A 23536-nucleotide genomic window follows, 5' to 3' on the forward strand; every position below is an offset into this window, starting at 1 on the left:
CAATCACAAAGTTACGACAAGTACTAACGAACATAAAGGACAAAGAACAACCCAACGAACGACAAGGTGCAGTTTACAAAATAAACTGCTCCGACTGCCACGCCTCCTATATTGGGGAAACTGGCAGGAACTTAAACATAAGACTTACTGAGCACAAACGAGCTACTAAGAAACAAGACAAAACTGATCACATTGCCGAACATCACTGAATCACAAAGCACAACATTGACTGGGATTCGGCAAATGCATCACTTACAGTACTGACTATAGACAACGGCTTACATTAGAAAGTTGGTATACCAACTTGGAACAAACCCCCCGAACAGATCACAGCAATTACCTGCACCTTACAAACGACTTATTCACAATACAAACAAACGATCAACTAAAAACACTACACTTCAAACTAATTCACAATGACAATACACATTTGACACCCACACATTACAACTAAAAACGTCACACCTAAATCACACATCACAACGAAAAATAAAATATTTCACTTCACACTAATCCACAATGACAATACACATTTCCTGTACACACAATACAATGACGTAAGAACCAGATAACAAATACGGCTAACCTGACGTTTACTCCTCATTTGACTCTGAAGATGACTACCGCTAAGGTTGTCGAAACGTCAGTCAACAACAACAAAAACAGTCCTTCTCAGGACTTTATTAACCTGGACGATCATCATTTACAAACATGTAACGATACTATCGGGTTCAAACCATTTACTTTATTCATGTAATTATATGATTAAAGGCATGTTGGTTACATTTTGTTTGTATTTGCTAATACAATGCTACTAGTGATATATAGCACACCTTGCATATACTTACAGAAGATAATAGTCTAGTGAAATGCCTAATAAACATTAATGGTATTAAGATGTCCCTAATTGCAAATTTTCACTCTGGTAATTTTTGTTTTATCTTTGGCAGAAAAAAATTTTGAGTTTTTTCTCAAAGGTGAATTTGCTGGCACTGATGTGGAGATGGGTAAAGGGTTACAATAAACTTGCATGGTTTGAAGTCTGAGCTTTTCTATATCTATGAACTGTCACTTGTAGTACCAAATTTCTAACTTAACTCATTACATAGAGGTTTGAATGGGGGTCTCTGGAGGGGTCTATGTCTGATAACTTTGTAGAAATTTTTAAAGACTATATCTGTTTTTGAATAGCATAATTGTAAAATTAATTTTACGTTCCTAGACATGCTAATGAGCCATATATTTGGCATGATAATGAGCCTAAATATTTGGCAAAACATTCAAGTATTGTTCACTTCATTATTATTTTTTAAAACAACGTAAGCAAAATGTGTCGTTTTTACGCAAAAACGATGCCCACAAAATACATTTTGTATTGCTCTAAAACGCTGAAAACGGCATTTTCAATGCTCTGAAATTCGAAAATTTTCAGCGGAGAATGCCTCAGACTCCCCCAGGTGCGGAGTGCCTCCGACGTTTTATGACTGATGTTTGAAAAATCCTAGATCCGCCCCTGTATATATGTTGCGTGCGCTAAATCAAAATAGACGAATTGATCAAATACTTCTCTACGCAACAAGGAGACAAAAAAAATTCGTTCAGGGCATTCAGAAAATCTTGCCCCATATTATTTGTACATTTAAATTTGATATTTTTACCACTGGAGGCCCTTTTGATATTATTTAAATTACTTAGTGCGCATGCACTCAATTTGCAAATATCTTGGTCAGTGAGCTATTTAGTTTATATACTGTCTGAGCTAGCCAGCTCGCCTCAATATAATAAGGCTCTAAGTATAATATTACCAAATTGTACCCAAACTCAGCTAATTTAAGCCTTTCATTGCTTTGTATCGTTAAAACACGAAGTACATTAAATAACGAAGCAAAGTAGTTGCTTTTTGTAACTGAGCAACTCTGTGGGCTTTATTCTTATTCATTTATTCCTCTGTTTCAATTGTATGGCATGTACAAAGTAAGAGCAAAAGTTATATGCATGCAATTATGATTATGAACGAGTCAAATATCTAAACATGAAGGTAATACATTTAATGATAAATTATAGTCCCATAACAATGCTACTACTCCTTATTAGACGTGTGTAAACAGCTTATCAAAATTATGTGGTAGTCATTGCCTCATTCCATGTCAATAATCTTGCTGGTACTTGGTAGTGTTAGTAGATAATTTATTGTGAATATCCCACCTAATTCAGATATCATTCTCTTTATAAACTGTTCTTTCCCATTTAATACAATGCTCCTGTAGCCTATAGTTAGCAGTTAGCTCATTTTAATGTATAATTTTTAATATACAATGTTTGATTTTGAATTACCTGTATATTTTGTACTCATTTGCATTTGTGAAGGACAAATGTATATAAATGTGCATCTTTAGTAACTGTCGAGCTACACATATATGTAGCACATTATACTGAATATTACTCAAATAAGTTATATTAATGCATGACTATGCAGGTAATCACTTTGAAATGATTTTCTAGTTTTGCCAATGCCACTGATTGTATGAATGTAAATACCAATAGTTATATGAATGGCAATACCAATGACTATATGAATGACTGTGACAATACCAAAGACAGAATGAATGTCAATACCAATGAATACACTAATGTTATTTATATGTTTGAAAATTGGTGACTTCATAGCTCAGTTGGTCAGAGCACTGCACCGGCACCGCAGAGGTCATGGGTTCGAATCCCGTTGAGTCACCTGAATTTTTCAGGTTCTTGAGACAATTGCTTAAATTGTCCAGCAAAGTGCGAAGATCATATCTTCATTTAATTTCAAACACCGCACTGCATAAAACAATCTCTCATATTACTAATGCTATTATAAATGCAAACACCAATGCATGAATTTACAAATGCCAATATCGATGACAGTATGAATCTCAATATAAATAACTATAATATGTCAATGCCAATTGCTTTATACATTGTAAATGTAAATACCAATGAACAGCTGTACGAATTCCTGTACTATGTTTATATGAATGTCAATGCTAATCACCAAAAATTATGTGAATGTTACCGATGACTATATGAATGCCAATATCAATCACCATAAATGTCAATACCGATGTCTGAATGAATTTAATACCAATGACTGTATAAATGTCAATGGAAGTTATTACGTGAATGCCAAATTGCTTTATATTCAATCCAATGGCTTGAGACACTGTTATGTAAAATTTAAATGATACACCATGATGATGGGGCAATGCAGAGTTGCAGCTAAATTTAATCATTTTTGTAAGGAGGGCGTTAGTTTTGCTTGATATTATCCGTAGATAACAGTTTGTTTCATAGGAACTTAATACTGTACAACATGTGTATAAATAAAAATCTCCCCCAGATATTCTCTGGGCTACCCCACGTGACACATTATAGCGGTATACTGTATTTCATAACAAAGCTAGACTTATTAATACATCTTGCAGATATATGTACTGTAACAGATTTATACCCTAGTTTTTTTAGTGCAGTTTATTGAAAAGCAAGCATGTTAGATACTCACTGAGTGGTCGTCGTCAAAGTAATCTAATGTTGTTATGTCATGTCCCATAACAACCTAAAGTCAAATGAAAGATCATTTTTACTAACTATTTTGTAATGTTGAAAGCTTCGAGTAAAATTATGCATAAGAGAGACCTCAAAGTCATTAATTTTTTTTGTTTTACTGCTTGATTGTATTTTATTATGAAGTGCTGTTGCAGAAGAAGCTTTTTTATAAAATTTCAACTATCAACAAGGAAATGATCTTTTTCTTTAAGACATGTCTCATGTGCCTTTATCCTTTACTTTTAGACACGACAGCCAACGTGAACTGGTTCAAGATCAAGAATTCCAAATATCAATTGTGCCTAACGCTTCGTACTTTTCACTTTTTTGGGACAGTCATAACTAAATTGACACTAGCTACATGCTTGCCAAACGCATCAAGGCAGTTGTGGCAGTTTACGGGTAACAAAAATCTCCGCCTGAAATACAATAATAAGTGCCTCACCTTCGATGGACATCTCAAGTTAACGTTGCGTCCGTGTTCTTTTGTTAATTTGCCTCAACAGTGGTCATGTTCTCAAAGGAGATTGCTCTTGGGAAGAGCTTTACAATATGTAGTGCCTTATCCATACAGTGGTATGCCATTTGGATTCATGATACTTATGACACGCTCGTGTTCATCAAAAAACAAAGCTTGTCAGTGGACACAGTCCACAACAAATTTACCTGTGTGCAGTAGCAGCAAGGGTAAGTCAGTGTTAGCAAGATACACCCTATTTAAGTCAATTTTCCTATCTTGATCCTCATGCAATGTATCTAGAGAAACTAATTCAACAAGTTTTTATTTATTACGTCTAAAATGTCTATTCCAGCGCACAAGCAGGGCTATCCATTTTGTTTTCCACCAATCGCAAGCATTGAAAAGATTTGTTTGTAAATTTGGCTCCAAGCGAAAATGATGCCACAAATTGCTTACCATAAGATTTTCATAAACAAACACATATGTCATTTAAGAGATAATCTCCAAAATATTTATAATATTTTACAAACTTCTAGTTTCTTCTATATTAAACCTTTCCCACATATTTTTCTTCCATTGCTTTTTGTTTAATCGATCCTTTGAAGTTGCTGGTTTAAACTATTTTCTAATGACGATAGCAAATTAGCTACATCCTGTGAATAATTTTCAACACAAAATTGAGTGGGTGAAACAAAGCTTTGAAAACTCGTGTCTGACATAGCATCGAGCGAAGCTAAGGCGCTTTTTAAACGTCAACCCTTGTATGTGCCAAATGAAGACAAAAGAATATTAGAGATGTTCTTCATTATCTTTTGCTTTAATATTGTCTTGATATTTATTGGGCTCGTGTAATGTTTGACGCTTGAAATCAACCAAAATCTTTTTGTGCCCTTCTTGAAATATACAAGTACACAAATTTGTCATCACTGGCATGAGTTTCGTTACCCTTAATCCGCCTCTGTACAAAAATTAAAATACATACTTAGTTAAGTATTAAATATTCATATATTCAGCTCTCCCCGACGGATTTCATTTTAAAATACGGTGGCTTTTAAATCAAACGTTTTAAGTTTGCCCCTAAATGACGAACTTCAAAACAAGCATTAACGACACCACATTATTCCCTTTACATTCTGAGCATTTTCACCTACATTTTTTGAAGGAAACAGTTGACAAAGAATAAAATCTATTTGTAACAGTAATCCGACATCGATACTTGTCAACAGGTGCACCTCAAAACAAACTTGCACAGTTTCAATCAGCTCTTCACTGTAATCAGTGCTCAATCTATTTATGAGTCATCATGAATGATGGAGATACAACAATCCTACAAATTTTCATAATCTATATTTAAGGATGATCCTATTTTAAGAAAGAAAACCAACGCTTAACTTTTTCGTAAAAACATAAGCATCGACATGCCAAAATATAATATATCTTTAACAAAAACCCGTCAAATATTTGTCATTTATTGACTTAACATTTACTAAATACAAAAACAGGTACGAACTGCATACTTTTGGGTAGCCTGTAAAACATGACACGCAAAAGAGTTGAAAAAAAGTGGAGTTGTAATCTATTGCTACATGTTGGACACGAAAAAAAGCAAAATTTTTAAAGCAAGCGATTGCAATTTAATATAAAAGGACTTAATTATTTATTCTATATCATGTATCTCCTTGGTTGATACTTTTCTGAGACTTTGAAGTAATTGGTTAACAAGTTGTTTCATCTAGATACTCTAAATCCTGACAATAATAATAGAATTGTTATTATTTGTTGGTGGTTGCAAGAGGGTTTAACGTTATTGTTAATAAGTAGGATAATAATAAAGGTGGTGCGTAGGGTGTTATATGCACTGTCTTTTCTTGCCTAGCTTAACCTCGAAGACTAGATCTCATTCGATTTTTCAGCCTTAGCACTCAAGTATTTGCCGCTCAAAAATTCCATCTATTATGCTACGTGTACTTGTATGTATGCTTTGTAAACCATGCCTAGTTCTGTAGTTACGTTCCAATTACATTAATATTTCGGAAACATTAAATTCATTGATTGACAAATTTTTTATCCAGATGATTGAAGGTCGATTGCACGACAATGCAACTGTCTAGTTTTTCTTAACCAAATTTCTCGGAAAAATGAAATAATCCTGTTCCAGTTTTCCCCACACTCTTAAAATTTGGGGTGCAAAGCTAACACCTTTATTGGTGCTGATTTGATACCACGATGTTGGTAAAGGTAAAATACGGAAACAGAATAGCGGAACGGAATGGCGGAAGCGGAGTGGCAGAAGTGAATAAAGGGTAAAACGCAGTATAGAGGGTGAAACGCGCCAAATAGAACATAAAATACAGATTTGAGGGTAAATTGTTGAACAGATAGTAAAATAGTTTATTTACCATTGTTATGCTTTGTTCAGTTTTAGCTTATGAGCTCATAATATTTATCACAGTAAGTAACAGTTGCCAAAAATGCATTTCAGTATTGCATGGACGGACAGCCCAATATGCATACTGTTCAAAAATGATTCTGAGTAAAAGTGCTTTCATCTGTATCCTTGGTGATAATTGAATATATTATAAAAAGTCAGTCCAAGCTTGCTTTGCTATTTTTTGAGCCAGCAGTGTTGTTTGTTGGGTTTTTTTTTATGAAAATTTATACATTACGAGTATTCTTTGCATTGCAAACAATGTTTAATCTTTATAAGCTAAGTACCTCCAAGTATGTCTTGATCATATATTTGATGTGTACATTGTGTGAGTATTCGCTGTCATTTGAAATAATGTAAATTTACGTTAATAATATTTGCAATTTGTAAAAGACAAATGCAAAAGCGAAATGTATTCATTTGTTTTATATATGCCTTTCATTAAACCCATCAAACCGCACTGCGCGCGAAATAAACCAAGCAATAAAACGTTTTATGAAGACTATGCCTCCAACGATTCTAAGTCGATAGCAAATTACTAATGTGAGATCTTTAAATTTTGAATGAAATTATTGGACTGACTGCTGAAGCTTCACATGTATTTACAGTTGTATGCAAAAGTTAAAGCACCCCTGAATAAGCGTCAAAATTTTGCGTATTTTAGGCCAGATATTTAAGCAAACTGCGTGACATACACAATTATCATAGAAAGTAATGAAATTGTTAATTTACTCGACAAAAATATTTATTTCCTCGAAGAAGTGACACGCAGCATGCAAAGTTGTGTTTTTTGAGCACTGCAAAAGTTTAAACACCCTTGAGTGGTTGCGTGTTCTTCTATGATAAATTTTCAGTCATACTCCAATTGTACTATACTACTCACCGTTGTTCATCTGCTATTTTACGTGACTAGAAAAGCACCACCAGCCTCTATCTGTAAAGTTCTGTTCTTTTGGGGGAGAAATAGGTTTGCTGTAATTTGCAATTTCATGTTAAAGATGGCTCCTTCAAGACAGCTGTCTGATGGCTTAAAAACAGAATAAGTATATTCCATACAGCTGGAAAAGTTTACAAAAACTCTCCATAAGTTTGGGTATTCCAGTCTCAACTGCTCGAAACATTGTTACGAAGTGGAAAGAAAAAGTTAGTGTTAAAGCTAAGAACACGAGTGGCAGACGAAAGAAGTCGACAGAAAGACATTTAAGATCACTACTAAAGACAGTCACTGCCAAGGACCTCCAAGAACATCTGGCAGGAATGGAAATGCATCGTACTAAAGTTCAGCGTACTTTGCTAAAGAATGGACTGCATGGTCGTATCATGAGACGAAAGCCTTTTCTTCGTCCTCAACAAAAGACAAACATACTAAAGTATACGCAAAAAACATGTTAACAAGTCAGACGCTTTTTGGAACAATATACTATGGACGGACGAGACAAAAATTGAATTGTTTAGCACAATCATAAGGGCTACGCATGGCGAAATCATGATCCCAAGCATTGTTCAGATACAACTAAAGAATACTCCAGACGATAAAGATTTAGAGTGCAGAAGTGACCGCTCACAGACTACAGACTACAGACTTAATTCAATTTAAAATGTATGGAATAGCGTCAAGAGAGCAGTTCATGCAAGAAACCCAAAAAATCTAGCTGAGCTGAAGACATTCTGCATAGAGGAAAAGAGCAAAATTCTATATAAAAGAATCCCGAAGCTCCTGTCTAGTTATGTAAAATAATTTGAGGCCGTTGTATTTGCCAAAGGTGGAGTTACGAAATATTGACCCAGCAAGCTTTACATATTTTTAAGGGTGTCTAAGCTTCTACAGGTTTCAAAAAACAAAACTTTGCATACTGCACGTCTCTTCTTCGAGGAAATAAATATTTTTGTTGAGTAAATTAACAATTTCATTACTTTCTATGCTATTTGGTATGTCATTCAGCTTGCATGTGTATCTGAACTAAAATACGCAAAATTTTACGTTCCGTCAGGGCGTCCAAACTTTGCATACAACTGTATAATACCTATATTCCACTGTCATCTATGATACGGACAGAATTACATACACTCAAAAACGTTTTTTAACAGCTTGTAAAAGTTGGCTGATCATACGCACGAAATTAATTAGTATAAGTTGTAAATAAATATGGCCTTAAAAAAAGCAATTGCCATGGTAAATGAACTGCAACTAAAAAAACCGCGGAACCCCGATAAAAACCAAGAAAAAAACTAACCTGAGAAAACCAAGAAAAATGAAGATTTCTGAAAACTGGTGTTTTAAAATCCTAACAAAAAGTTCTGAAGAGAACTGTTGTAGAAATTTAAGACACTAGGCATTTCGGCTGACAACTCGTTTTGATGATGACCCGTTCAGTATGGGAGATTATTCCTCATCAAAAAAAGCAAATTTAAAAATGAACTGCTTCTGTCGACAAAGGACCGGATCATTAAGATTGATAATGACTGCTTCTATTGTTTTGAGAGAGAGGCAGACTTGCATTTGTGTAAAATTTGGCATCTGTGTATGTATCAGCGCACAGAGGTGAATCCAGGATTTTTTTTTCTTGTTAGTTAAAATTCCGGAACGCCGGAGGCGTTCGCTATCTAGGGGTACGGGGGCATAACACCCCAGGAAGATTTTGAGACACAGATGATAAGAATTGTAATCTCCTGCATTTTTGGAGTGGTCTTCAACCTATTTTTTTGTTGTGATCATAACTCGATAAAGATCACGTCTTTTAAAGTCACATTGAATGCACGCTGGATATATTATTACTTTGAAGAATAGGTTAAAGAGAAGTAACACAAGACCATCAAATTTTAGACGTTTTGCTTAAGACACACGTCATATCTTGAAAGACTAAAAATTTGTAGTAATTCTATGGCAAAAGTAGAATGTGATGAACAGACCTTAATTAAGCACTACATAAAAAATAAATTATATTATAAATATAAATTGAATAATGCTCACAGGTACATTCATGGCCAGTTATGATAAAACTGTCCACCGTAAGCCCACATTGGGAATTTTTCATGTTAGGTACCAAAAAGAGTAATGAGTTTCTCAAATTCAGAATTTATACTTTTAAAAAGTAACAGCAAATGCTTTATCTAAAAAGCAACTTAAAATTCATGGTCATACATGGAAATAGTTGCCTGAGGGACGCTGCTAGAGCATAATAAATGACATTTATAAATGTCATGGCTTTTTGATGACAGAAAGGATAAAAATCTTGGTGTCAAAATTAACTCTTTATTCCTGGTTACATTTAAAGAACCTGAATGAATAAGGCTCACACAAATAGAATGTAAAAATAATAGTTTACAATGAGGCCCAGTTATAATTGGTTTAGAAAGTTGTAGACTACAATTCCCTTGCCTTATTTCATACAAATAACAATGCACTTAATATGTGCTTGAATGATAAAAATGAAGTTAGTAAACATTCATATTAAAGTAAAATTGTTAACCAAGCAGAAATTTTGACTGCTGAAACTGTAGATTGATGTTAAATCTTTTGATATGTAACAACCTAAATCTATCCGATTAGGATTAAAAGTCAGGATAGTACATATATATGGTGCAGGATGTTACAGTGGGCAAATAATTGACACTACAAAATCTATCATCATTACAGTATACTACAGGTTTATCATGCAGTAAATTAGAAGAAGGCACATTACCGACTGATTCTATAGTCTCAAATTATACTCATAGCTATGATACAAGACATAGATATATAAACAAATTTTATGACTATCATGAAGTAAAATGAGACATGGGTTCCTACAGTGAAAATCAGCATTTTGCAAACAACTCATTTAAGGCTATTGATCTCGGAGTGGTAATGAGAGAGTTACTAAAGAAATAACAATGTAACAGGTTTAGGGGGTCATAAGTCATATAAAAGACATTAACTAGGTCAATTTATAAATTTTATATAGAGAACTCTTACACTTAAAGGTCACCTGAAATGCTTGATATAACTTTGCTTCATATGAAAGCTTAGCTAATGATTAGCCTATTCGCCAAATTTGAAAGTCCAATGTTTTATATTTTATGAGATATGGTCTTCTGAATTCATGACATTGACGATTTTCGAAGGCCGAATTCAAATAGCGCGAGCGAATTTGAATTACCCAAGCTGGGGTGAGTTTGACGTAATAGTTGCCATTGCATGTTTTTGCTCAGTGCAGCCAGTAGCAGTAAAAATTAAATTTCGCCAATTTTCTTTTTGTTGTTGCTGCTACTATTAATGCGTGTTTATTTCGATGTCTTCAACGGAGGAAGAAGTCGAATTTGACATCGAATATATTGCTACGGAGGTCCAGCCTTACATGTTTGAACCGCTAGCTAGTAGCAATAATGTTGAAACTGACGAAGATCTGTCTTCGTCGTCGTCAACGGACAGCTCATCTGACGAATATACTCACAGGATTGGAAATACAAACTGGTGTGTTGCTTTTTTTCATGATTAACATTTCAGATCGCGTCATAAAATTCTTTTCTTTATTTTAATGGCAGGTGTGAGTGTGGACACTGTGTGGCGATGACAACCGGCCGGGAAAGCATTTGTTGCCATGAGGAACCGAAGACAGACCCTAAAATTAATGGTGACCATTTATGCATCACAGAAGAACAAGAGTTTCACATGGTCTGCATCAACGAAACAGTCGTTAGAACAGCTATGGTTGTATTCGTTCACGATCACGGGGCAATACCAGACGCTCCAGAAACCGAGTCAGTTTCAGCTTTTTTGATATCTCCTCATATATCGACAATAATTTGCTTATGTTTGATTTTGTTTTGTTTCCCAGAACTTTGCGTTACACTGCCTATAGGCAATGGACAGCATGGATACATGGAAAGCTTGGCAAGAAATATCGACTTCCTATACCATCCTGTGCTGTTAAAGAAATAAGGAAAGCATTTCCTTCACCTTCTGGCATAGATAAAGGCTTTGAATATGCACAGCATTTATAAATACCTGTGAGTGTTAGACTTCAGTTTAGTTAAGATTGAATCGTGAAGTATGTGGTTGCACTGCTGTTACTTTATCAACTTTTTCAACTCTACTAGTCAGTGGATCTGGTATTTTTTGTTGTCTTTCTGTTGCAATTGCTTGGTTTAAACTGTAATTAGCATGTCTGCACCTTATCACTTCCTCCATTAGTTGTTTCACATAGTCTGTAAAACAGGGGGAGAAGAATTAAACTGAGAAGTGCAAGAAATGTACCATCAGTAGAACAATTATTTGGCTTTTGAGTGCTAAAACTTGTCCTTACCATAAGTAGTATCAATTTTAACACCTTTGATGACTCCACATGACTGTCTTGATTTGGGGTGAGACACTTTCCACATTAATTCCCTATTTTCTTTTGTACGCCTTTGTTCTTTACTTCCATTTTCATCGAAATGGAGAGCAGCAATCAGTAATCTAAAAATTTAATTTTACTTTTTAGTGTGCCACCTTGCAATCATTTTCAGTATGAAGACAACATTGTTTATTGTTTGTTTACCTAGCTTGCATTGCCTTGTAAAAGAAATGTGTATGCTTTGGTGCATATAGTATAACAACTCGATGAAAACCTTCAAGAGCTTATGTTTGTTTTTCATGGCTGAGCTTCCCAATATCTTTCATGAGATACCTGCTTTCAACAATCGATGCCAATTCAGTAAATGCTCTAGATCCTTGGAAAAAAGATAGAAAATTTTATGGTGCCCATTTATGTCATATGTTGACAAATAACACCACATTGTGGCATTGGCTGGCAATTGAAGTTTGTTGATAAAGAAAGTATCAATTACTGTAAATAACTATTATGTCTTATACCAGAGCATTTAGGATTAATTTGTACCTTTCTTTATCCATAAGCGAGGCTCAAGAGTACCATGCTCACATTTTGGAAATAATTCGCTATGACCATCATGAATGTTGCAAATGTGATTCATCAATGATAGCCATTTAGCCTTAAGTAGTTTCTCATCACCACCACTACTTGCAGCACACCAGTAGACATGGTTAGATATTGACTGTGCCCAATCAAGTAGCAATCTACATCCACTCTTCTTACTGGCTGCCATTACCTTTTTTTTGATACCTGTAGAAAAAAATAGACACTGTACATTGGTTAAAAAATTGTAATGCAAAACATAGCAATAATTGATCAAAATATCATGAAATTAAATGCAATTAGAAAAATTCTAAAACCTCTCAATCACTTGGTAATTTATGATTATAAAGATACTCTTTGATCAAATTAGGAAGTACTTTATTTTAAGACCCATTGCTGTACTTTGAGCAGCTTTTGGTAGCCTTAATTTTACCTTTTGCCACATGCCAAACATCAAAATAGTGCTTCACTCCTGGCTGTTGGGTTTTCATGTATTTTTTAACTTGGCAATGCCTGTCTGTGATAAGATGACTCACTTGAAGATTGTGTGACTGAATAAGTTTAAAAGATCTTTTCAGTCCTTCCAATTCCATTGCCCCTGAATTTGCAACTTCATTTGACTGTAATAGATATATTAATGTAAATAAAATCATACAGTGTTTGGGATATGTATGTCTGCAAGTATGCATGTATGTTGGTGTATATCACATGATTTTGTTACACACATTGTATTCATGTTGTATAAGTACATATTACACATTTCCTAAAATGTGTTTGCATACAATACTGTTTTGAATACAATACTATAAACTAATGAATTGAGCTAGTTACCTGAACTAATTGTGTGTCTAAAATTTTATTGCTTTCTAAATCCATGCAGCTGTATGAGCAATATTTTTCACAATAGCCTGGTGAATCACATCGTCCATCACCCCCAATAACAACCTGTTTTCCCTGACGCTCTGTCATCATAATAGTCTGGTGCTTTTTCCAAACATTCAAAACACTTGGAATAAGATATCCACTTTGTATATAGTTGTAGCACCTTTCAGTAATGAACTGTACATTTGCTTGTTGAAAATATTGCAGGATTTTGGATGGGCTGTTACCACTAAATAGAATACTGGCAGATAGCAAGAGATTACCCAATGGCATCTGACTATGAGTAGGTTGACTATTCCAATTATTAAGAAAGCCACATGAGCATTTAGCGATGATGTTCACCATGCTTCCAATGCTTCTGGTTGATATCTTGCAGTGACCACCACAGTGTCAACACTGAGAGAACAACTTTCTTAGACAGCTGTCAAAAACTATATATTTTTTTTGAGTAACATCATTTTCCCTATAACATAGAAAAATTACTTATCTTTTATATGAATGTTATCTTGCTCTGTAAAATACTTGAAATGAACTTATGTTTTGGGTTATCTTATTTCAAAATGATGCAGACTAACTTACTCGGCAATTGATGCTTCATCATCTGACGATTCAAATTCGCTGAAACTAAGATATTCATCTGCGGTACTGTTGTTTTCCGAAGTGCTTATTTCAGCATCTGATAGGAAATCATCATCATTGTCGTTTTCATCTACGGATAAACTACCTTCCGTTTGAGTGCTTCTTGCATTTGTCGTGATAATTTCGGTTTCTGTCCCTGTGCAACGGAATAACATAATTAAGGAAACACTTTTCAAAATGTTTATTTTCCGCTGAGTTCATGTAAAAAATTAACCTTGAGACGTCACTTGTGCATTCGTTTGAGTGCGTTTGCTTTTTGCTTCGACTGGGATTTTTTTATCAGATTGACACTTTACATGTCTGCGTTTCTACATCATCAAGCAACAGTTTAGGCTTTTGCACAAAACAAAACTGCATTGCATTCCCTTACCACTTTGTCAGTTTGTGTTCTATTGTCACTTATGTTACATTTATCTCTTGAGTCCAGTTGTCCACTCAAAAAAAACGAACATGTTTTGATGTATTTTCGTCCTCGTCAGGCTGCTCAATGTTTTCCACGGAGTTCTCAAGAGCTTCGTTTATTATCTGAATTGTATATACGTTTTTTTAAAGTAATGCACTATAATTTATATTAAAAACTGCTTGGCTACAAGACTTTACCTCTAATTTTCTGCGCTTTGCATACGCGTTTCTAGTTGCCTCCGGTTTCCGTTTATCACCAACTTTCGACCTCGAATAGTCGAAGATCGTTGGTATTGCGTCTTTCTTTAACCTTAACCTGGTTGGTCGCCATCCTAAAGATTTCAGGACTCCGGGGTTTTGGACAAAACAGCAGGCTTCAAAGTGTGCCGAACAGAGCTTTGACCTTTTCGAAGGATTCCAATCTTTCCTTTTCACCTTATCGACCCATGCTTGGCGTAAAGGATTTTAGCGGGAAACTGAAAACCCAACTTTTTCCGCCTTAGATTGGTTCTTAGAAGAACCGTTTTTGCAGTTAAATGCCACACAGTAAACCATCTTAAAATAGCCGATCAAAATCAAACTTTATTTATGAATTCATATTTGCCGCTTTCTCGCGCGAAATGTCAATGGCAACTATTACGTCACGCCGAGTACTTTCCGACGATAAACCGACGGAATATTTTTTACTTCTATTCAAAAAAAACACAAATTCACTCGTTGATATCTCTTAAAATAATCATGGGATTGTTTTCAAATTTTCTTTGAATAGTCTACGCAATATATAAATTTTATATGTCAAATAAACAGAAATATGAATTTTGCATTTCAGGTGACCTTGAAATGCAAAATTCATATTTCTGTTTATTTGACATATAAAATTTATATATTGCGTAAAACATGCAAATATTCCAAAATTATGAATATGAATTAAATGAGTTTTGATATTAAGCTGAACATATTATAATAATAACAAGGTCCAATGCTGCACAGTTGAGTATAGTGTATACTTTGTTCGCATTTCTTTAGTGAAAAGCACACAAAATTGTCAGCTTTTGTAAAGCCAACTGAATCGAAGCATTGATTATCATATTTTATTTGGATATAGTAATCAGTCCTGTCCATGAACACAGTCATGCGTCCTTTGTCTGCTTGTAGAATGAGGATGTTACTATCGTGTTTTAGTCGTTTGATGCTTGTTGCTCGTCCTTTGTCAAGTTGTTGTCACGTATAGAGGCCGATTGTAATTGGAAGCTACCCTACATCCGATCTTGTCTTTGGTGGTCCCTGACAAGTCTCTTTGATACGCTTGGATAGCCTCGACACTTAATACCATCGTCTCAGTCGGGATTCGTTTGGGTGTTATGGAATGTTTTAGTCCGTAAGACAGTAGTCGTTCAGTTTCTTCTAATGAGCGGGAATAAATATTCCTGACCATTAACGTCATGTTCATGTTTTGTACGTCTTTTAGGTTTTTGGAAATACATAACAATCAAAACGACGAACCACAGTTAATTGCAAACCAAAACACACTGATAGACTACTAGACCAATTATGGTACTAACCTACATCACACAAAGCCACCACAATTAAAACATTAACAAGACGTGCACAAATCATATGTTATTCACCGGACGCTCCACACAACGCAAACAACTATCTCAAACGTGTTTTTAACAAAAAAAAACATAACTCTGACTTCATCAAACGCAACACTTACAAACACAATGAACCCAACGAAACGAAGAACTCAACGACAACAGCAAGGATACCGTACATCAAAGATACGTCTTAGACTACTTCACGTATCTTACGACCATACAACATACGTGTCGCACATAAACCAATCACAACGTTACGACAAGTACAGAGTTTACAAAATAAATTGCTCCAACTGCCACGTCTCTTATATTGGGGAAACTGGCAGGAAGTTAAACGTAGAATTACTGAAAACAAACGAGCTTCAAATAAACAAGACAAAACCAATCACATTGCCGAACATCACCGACTGACAAAACACTGACTGCCGTGGGAAAATGATCATGTGCAAATAGATGACGACTACGAACTCTGTCATAATAGATTGAGATTATTGCATCAAAAACTGCTGAAGGATCTACAAAATCTTGAAGAATACAATAATGGTATTACTGAACAATTGGCAGCAGGAATAGTCGAAAGGGTTTCGGCATCTGATAAGGATCGTGGTAAAATTCACTATCTTCCCCATCTTTGTGTCATACGAAAGGATAAGGTTACTACGAAGCTACGCGTTGTATATGATGGATCGGCTACGACGAACTTGCGTAGCTTTTCACTAAACGATTGCTTACTGACTGGGCCAAACCTCATTCCTAAAATCTTTGATTTTCTCGTCAAAATTCGACAAAACAAGATTGGGCTACTTGATGACATTGAGTAAGCATTCTTAATGATTGGAATTGACAAGGAAGATATAGACATGCTTCGTTTTTTGTGACTAAGGGATGCTAGGGATACTCATTCGGAAGTATTAAAGCTAAGGTTTTGTCGATTGGTTTTCGGTCTACGAACTTCGCCAGCAATTTTAGGAGCTACTATCAACCATCATTTGAAGACACAAGAGAAGCAGGAGCCAGAAACTGTTGAACACTTGAAAAATTCTCTGTATGTCAATGATTTTGTGTCCGGTGCTGAAACGGATGAAACCACTTTGCAAATATACAAGGAAACAAAGCAGTTGATGTTCAAGCGTGGATTCAACTTGCGAAAATGGAACTCGAATTTCAGTAGCGTAGCGAAGTCTATCGAGGCGTTAGAAGGTAGCAAGAATTTGAGCTTGATTGGTTACAAGTCAAGTGTTACTCAAGATGATCAGTCCTTTACAAAATCGACAATTGCAAAATCGACAGTTCCGACTCCCTCTTCACGGAACCCACTCAAGTCAAGGTACTAGGAATGGTGTGGGATACGGTGGAGGACACATTTTTGTTCAATTTGACTAAGATAATTGAGTACGCCAATTTCTTACCTGTCCCAAAGCGACTGTTATTGAAATGGTCATCTAAAATCTTTGATCCCCTTGGATTCTTGTCTCTTTTACGATAAGGCTCAAATTCTGTTTCAAATCATGTGCTTGGATAGACTGGGATTGGACTGAACTTTATGGCAATCTACGTGAGCAGTGGAATATTTTATTGTCAGAGTTAAGGTTTCTAAATGATGTTCGTGTACCGAGGTGCTATTATCTAAACCAACCGAGTTACTTTACTACACAAGTTCATGGATTCAATGATGCATCTGAAAGTGCAATTGGTGATGTTGTCTATGTAAGAACAGTCTATGAGAATGGTACCATTGACGTGAAATTAATCGCTTCAAAGACAAAGGTCGCACCAGTGAAAAAGCAAACGATTCCCCGTTTAGAGCGAGCTTGTGGCAGTGACTGTATTAGCGAAGTTAGTAGAGTCTTTGTTAGAGGCACTCAAGTGGAGTCTGGAAGTTTTTTATTGGGTTGACTGGATGACAGCACTTCACAGGAAAGGAAACGATCGAGCAAGGAAACCATTCGTGCAGCATCGAGTGAACAAGATTCGAAGTATTTCGTTGACGGAATCTTAGAACTTTTGTCCTGGATCGCTTAATCCTGCAGATTTACCCTCACGAGGTATTTCTGGGCAGCTCAACAAGGTCTATTCAACAACTATCCTTTGAAAAAGAAATATTATTCCCTCTGTCAAAGAATTCGAATTCTTCAAACGTATTTATGTTAAGCAATTTGGGCTATTTCTCGACGGTGATCACTTGGTGCGGTGCCATAGAAGACTGAAGAATTCATCGCTGAATCTGGAGAGCAAAAATCCTGTATTGCTTCCAAAGGAATCAAGATTTGTCGAGTTATTAATATGCGAGGTTCACCACAATGTGAAGCACAGCGGGATTCGTGATACACTAACAACCACTGGAGAGCATTTTTGGATAATCCGTGGTCGAGAAGCAGTAAAGAAAATCGTCAGGAAATGTGTTTTTTTTTTGTAAAGATGAAGGTCTTCCTTATGGGGAAACGCCTCCTCCAGATATTCCTGTTAGCAGAGTGTCGGATGATCCCCCTTTCACAAACTTAGGTTTGGAGTTTGCAGGACCGTTGTTCGTACGAGAGAGTTGCGATGGGAATAATTTGTCGGATAATCCAACAAAGGTGTATATTCCATTGTTTACGTGTGCGTCTACTAGAGCCATTCATCTGGAGCTCACTATTTCCTGAAGCTTTCTCGGCGCGTTCCGAAGATACGCTAGTCGACGAACACTGCCAGCTCTTCTTATATCCGATAATGCTAAGACTTTCCGAGCTGCATGCTTAGAAATTTGCAAGTTATGTCGTTCTGAGGAAGTGTTACGCTATCTTGCAAACCATCAGATTACATGGCAATTTATCGTGGAAAATGCCCCTTGGTGGGGAGGCTTCTGGGAACGTTTGATTCGAAGCGTGAAACGTCCGTTGCGAAAAGTAGTTGGTGGAACCAATCTAACCTACGACGAGTTACATACTATTGTGGTTGAAATCGAAGGCGTAATAAATGCACGACCCATAACCTACGTGTACGACGATGAAGAAGCTGCATCTCTTCCTCTAAGCTCCTCGCACTTGGTGTATGGAAGACGAATAACGACCATGCCAAACAGTGAGCACTTTGAAATTCAGAGCACCTATCAACCTTTGACGAGAAAGGCGAAACATCACAAAAATTTGCTGCAACGTTTTACTCTTCAATGGAGAAACGAGTATCTTATTGCCTTACGAGAGCAATACACTTCAAAATCAAGAGGTAATCAAAATCCCGAAATAGCAGTTGGAGATATCGTAATTATTCGCAACGATAAAACAAAACGTATCTTTTGGAAGGTGGCGAAAGTTGAACAATTGTTACAAGGTGACGAAGGAATTACACGAGCTGCACAAGTCAGAGTCCTTCGTGGAGACTCTAGTCATTCACACTTGTTGCAACGTTCTATCAGGCAACTTATTACAATTGAGGTTCATCAGCAAGAAGACAGTAACGAAAGTGTAGAGAGCGATAAGAACAGCCAAGAAGAACAAGTGCTTCGTCCAACTGATCGACCACAGCGCAGCGCGGGAAGAAAAGGAAGTTCTAAATAACTGTACATTCTTAGCTAGAAATAGTTTTGTTTTTTTTTGTTTTGTTTGTTGACAACATTTTATTATGTTAACCCTGGGGAGTGCAAGAAAGATTGATAAAAAAGGATAGTTCTGTGCATGTGGAGATCAGACTAATAATTATAAATGCAAAATAGAAAGAAAAACATGTCAATCATACGTTAGTAAAAGATACATATAGAAAGCAAATACATCTTGTTCATTCCGTCCAAAGATTTGTGAGTATATTTCGAACGATCATAAAACAGACATCTTCATTTTTCTTGGTTTTCTCTGGTTAGTTTTTTCTTGGTTTTATCGTGGGTTTTGTGATTTTTATTTAGTTGCAGTACATTTACCATGGCAATTGCCTTTTAAGGCGACATATATTCACAACTTATACTAATGAAATCCGTGCGTATGTTTAGCCAACCTTTTATAGGCTGTCTGAAAACATTTTTGAGTGTATGTTATTCTCTTTGTATCTTAGATAATAGTGGAACATATAACTATTATGAGAGTTTGGTAGATATTAGAGTTTTTGTTTGTTTTGAATGGTATGTTCCCAGATTCTGGTGGATAAATGGCGCAAAGTTTCGCCAATGTATCGGGAATTACATCCCGCGCAACTGAATTCATATACCACCATTGATTTAATTGAATCAGGGATTGGGTGTTTGAATGATAAAAGGTTTTTGATTTAGAATGATGTGAGAATTAGTTGAATGTCAATATCTGTATAGAAGCGTTTCATAATGTTTGTAAGTCTGCGCTGTGTGTGTCGTGAGCCTACAACTTAATTGAATCCTATCTGTCAAAGCGAACTCAAAGATGCCAAGTCAAAACTTTTATTTCATCCCAACAACTCCTCTCCTGTGGAGTTCCCCAGGGCTCTATTCTAGATCCGTTATTTTTCTTAATATATATAAATGGCTTACCCTCATGCTTAGAGCAATGTAAACCAAAAGTATTTGCTGATGATACTAGCATAACTGCTTCAAATAATGATATAGTTGAACTAGAAACAACAGTAAACTTTGACTTACAAAATCTTGAAAAGTGGATGATAGCAAACAAACAGCTTCTGGATCCTCTCAAATGGAATATTGGCCCATTCGTATGTGCAGAATGTCTTCAGCCCAGCTAGAATCTTTGGGTTTCTAGCTTGAACTGCTGTCTTGAGGTCATTTCATACATTTTCAATAATAATTATGTCTGAAGGTTGCGGTGGGCACTCCTGCACTCTAAATCTTTGTCGTCTAAAGTATTCTTTAGTTGAATTTGAACAATGCTTGGGATCATTATCCTGTTGGAACATCCAGCATCTGCGTAGTTTAAGCTTGAATCCGTCAGGCTTTAATCCCTTCGGGCCTAAACTTTAGCTCTAAGCCTAAGGCCATTATGTATTTTTACTTTTCCATTGCTCATAGCCCTCGAAAAACGGCTAATTATGCTTATTGTACCATGTGCCACTCTTAAAAGAAATTTTCAAACTAGAGCAAACTTTCGTATTAAATACACATAAACGGCAAAACTTTTAAAGTTAGACGTGGCTTGTAGCACTAAAAATCAACCAGGAATGTATTGCTATCGCTTATTGAGGGGGGGGGCTTTTATTCATATATGCATGTTATAAATCTTTCGATAACAATACATATCAAAAGATGTTAATTCAGCATATCATGCATATATGAAAAAGAGCCCCCGATTAGTGATAGCAATTCATCCCTGAAATCCATGATTGGGGTTCGTAGCCAGGACTAGGATTGGCAGGACTGTTTCTCAATGAAGGAAAAGCCAGTTTGTAACAATTTCAAAAAATACAATAATATTGTTTTACAACAATTTTGAATTGTGCATAACATTTAGGCTAAGCGTGAGATATCCGGATAGCGTGATTTCCAAATAATTGTTTTGTTTGAAAGCTTTATTTCGAAAATATTCAATAAAATTTTAACATACCTTGTAATACAAATTGGAAAACCCCAATTACGCCAAGTGCAAGTAAATTTTCAGCTTATCGCGCATGCAATAACAATTGTACAAGATGCATATTTAAACTGCATCCCCTTTAAGTTTACAATTTTTTCCAACAGCAACATTGCAATATGTTAAGTTTACAAATGCCATGATTTTAATGGTTTGTATTTAGATAAAGAAACAACAGCGCTGACAACCATGCAAATTAGTTCTACGACAAAACCCACTACAAAAGAAAAAACTTTTAAATCAACCGTCAAACAAACTTTAACAGCCATACCATCAGTGCTTACGAAAGATAAATTTGGAACCCCACCCCTTCCTCCATCAGATATACCGATTGGCACAAATGTACCTCCTGCTCCTCCTCTCCCTGAAATCATAGCTCCCACTCCACCACCAGGAAATAAGAATGTTAGGTAAGATTTCTTTTACGTCATCACAGAAAATTATTTTTTGAGTTTAGGTTTTGATATGGAGTTTTGATTTGTTGGCAATTTTCAAATCAAAGGTCTCAATGAGATGACCCATGGATAGATCAAAATTAAATAGTAGACAAGAAAGTTGTTAATTTCGTAAATTTACAAACGCAAATGTAAAGCAGCGTATGTTAAGGAAAACTACTTGAGAAACAAATATAAGTGTTAATTTCGTCAATCGGTTGTAATAATTGACACATAACTCCTTACAGCCAGGGCTGAACCTAGAACAATAATTGCGAGGTGGGATTAAGCTCTGCCTGACTGATCCCTTTTGAAATTATAATCGCTAACAAGCAAAATCAATCGGGCAGAGCTAAATATATAAATATTCTTCACCCCCAACTAACGTTCTAGTTTCAGTCCTACTGACAACTAGAGGTGTACGTGTCACATGCAAGTGTTTCCAGCCTTCTCGGCGAACAACAGAACGGTTTGAATAACAAAATCAATAACTAAATTTTTTGACAGTTGACATGCAGGACTGCATGTGTTCACTTCAACTAGGGCAAATCGAATTAAATATCATGTGCAACGGAAGTTAGTAGTCGCTAGTTCATTAATACGTATATAAATATGGTAGTGAACAGCATCTTTTTAGATAGGCAAGTTTACTCAATAAAGACACTTCTTCTTTTACGAACCTACTTATTACATGGTGTCAAACGTGGGATGACTGACTCAGGATTTCAAAAGCCAGGACCAGAGCCCTCTGTTTGTAAGAGCTGGGACACCAGAAGTAAAATTGCCAAGCGTCCGCCATTTTTGTTCAATAAGCCAGCAAATACAATATAGCTTTATAAGGAAAGAAGACAAATTTTGGGGGTTTATTGCTTGTTTAGGGACAAACATAGATTGCTACATTCGGAATTTGGTTGTTTATACTATTATGAATAATTACATGATGCACAGCATTTCATTTAATGGATCACCGTCGAGTACGCAGAGAGATAAATCACATCGTCACTGCCTCATGTGCATATGGTCATGTGCGAGCTTTGCTATTGTAAATATTGCAATTAATCTAATCAACATTCCCCTTGTCTTATGTCAACTTATACGTAACCCGGACGCCTGGGTGCACTTGGCGAATTTTGGTTCACTTGGCAGCATTATTTTAATTTGTAAACAATGTAATAATTGAGCAGTTGATGAAACCAGGAGATGTAGATCCCAAGTTATACCAAAAACTGGTTTAGTTATAAAACCTAGATGTTGCCGATGTTTCTTCACTCATGATTTTCTCTTGGATCAAACATTGGATTGCTGATCATGTTTTAATGACAATAGATTCTTGGCTAAACTTTATTTTATTTTGTTAAAATCCACACTGGATTTCCATTACTTAACAGTCCAAGTGTTGTTTTACTGTCAGGTCACGAATTGCATCATTATCTAACAGCTCTTCGTACATTGCACATTAAAACAACATACGTGTGTACGTTGTCATTACAAACCGCATAATTTGTCGGGCAACTAACTTATTCTCCAGTTATTACGAATTTTAGCCCCCCTTTTTTATTAGCTAAATTGAAAGACCTTGTTTCAGTGATTTTAAATCTGCAATTATAATTGATATTGGATTGGTGAAAGTGATTTTACGGACGTTCAAAGTCACGATTTTCAGCATTTTTTTGCGAACTTTTTGATCGGTATGCT

At 35.8% G+C, this 23536-nt stretch overlaps 2 protein-coding genes across 3 annotated transcripts in view; both read left to right on the top strand.

The window, feature by feature from the left end:
• LOC124456063 (serine proteinase stubble-like) overlaps positions 1-23536 on the top strand; it is a 77304-nt gene that overhangs the window by 35514 nt on the left and 18254 nt on the right. For both annotated transcript variants that reach the window (XM_047006602.1, XM_047006603.1), the window contains 2 exons: positions 3829-4269; positions 21571-21817. In XM_047006602.1, the coding sequence (XP_046862558.1) occupies positions 3829-4269; positions 21571-21817 (688 nt within the window). The remainder of the gene's footprint in view (positions 1-3828; positions 4270-21570; positions 21818-23536) is intronic.
• Positions 10628-12680, top strand: LOC124456064 (P2X purinoceptor 7-like). The gene is made up of 4 exons (XM_047006604.1): positions 10628-10923; positions 10995-11210; positions 11288-11459; positions 11994-12680. Exons 1-3 carry the CDS (start codon positions 10742-10744, stop codon positions 11451-11453), a joined length of 564 nt encoding a protein of 187 aa, XP_046862560.1. The 5' UTR covers positions 10628-10741; the 3' UTR covers positions 11454-11459; positions 11994-12680.

Source organism: Xenia sp. Carnegie-2017, unplaced genomic scaffold (genome assembly GCF_021976095.1).
Source record: "Xenia sp. Carnegie-2017 unplaced genomic scaffold, XeniaSp_v1 HiC_scaffold_41, whole genome shotgun sequence".
In the NCBI taxonomy this organism is placed as follows: Eukaryota; Metazoa; Cnidaria; class Anthozoa; order Malacalcyonacea; family Xeniidae; genus Xenia; species Xenia sp. Carnegie-2017.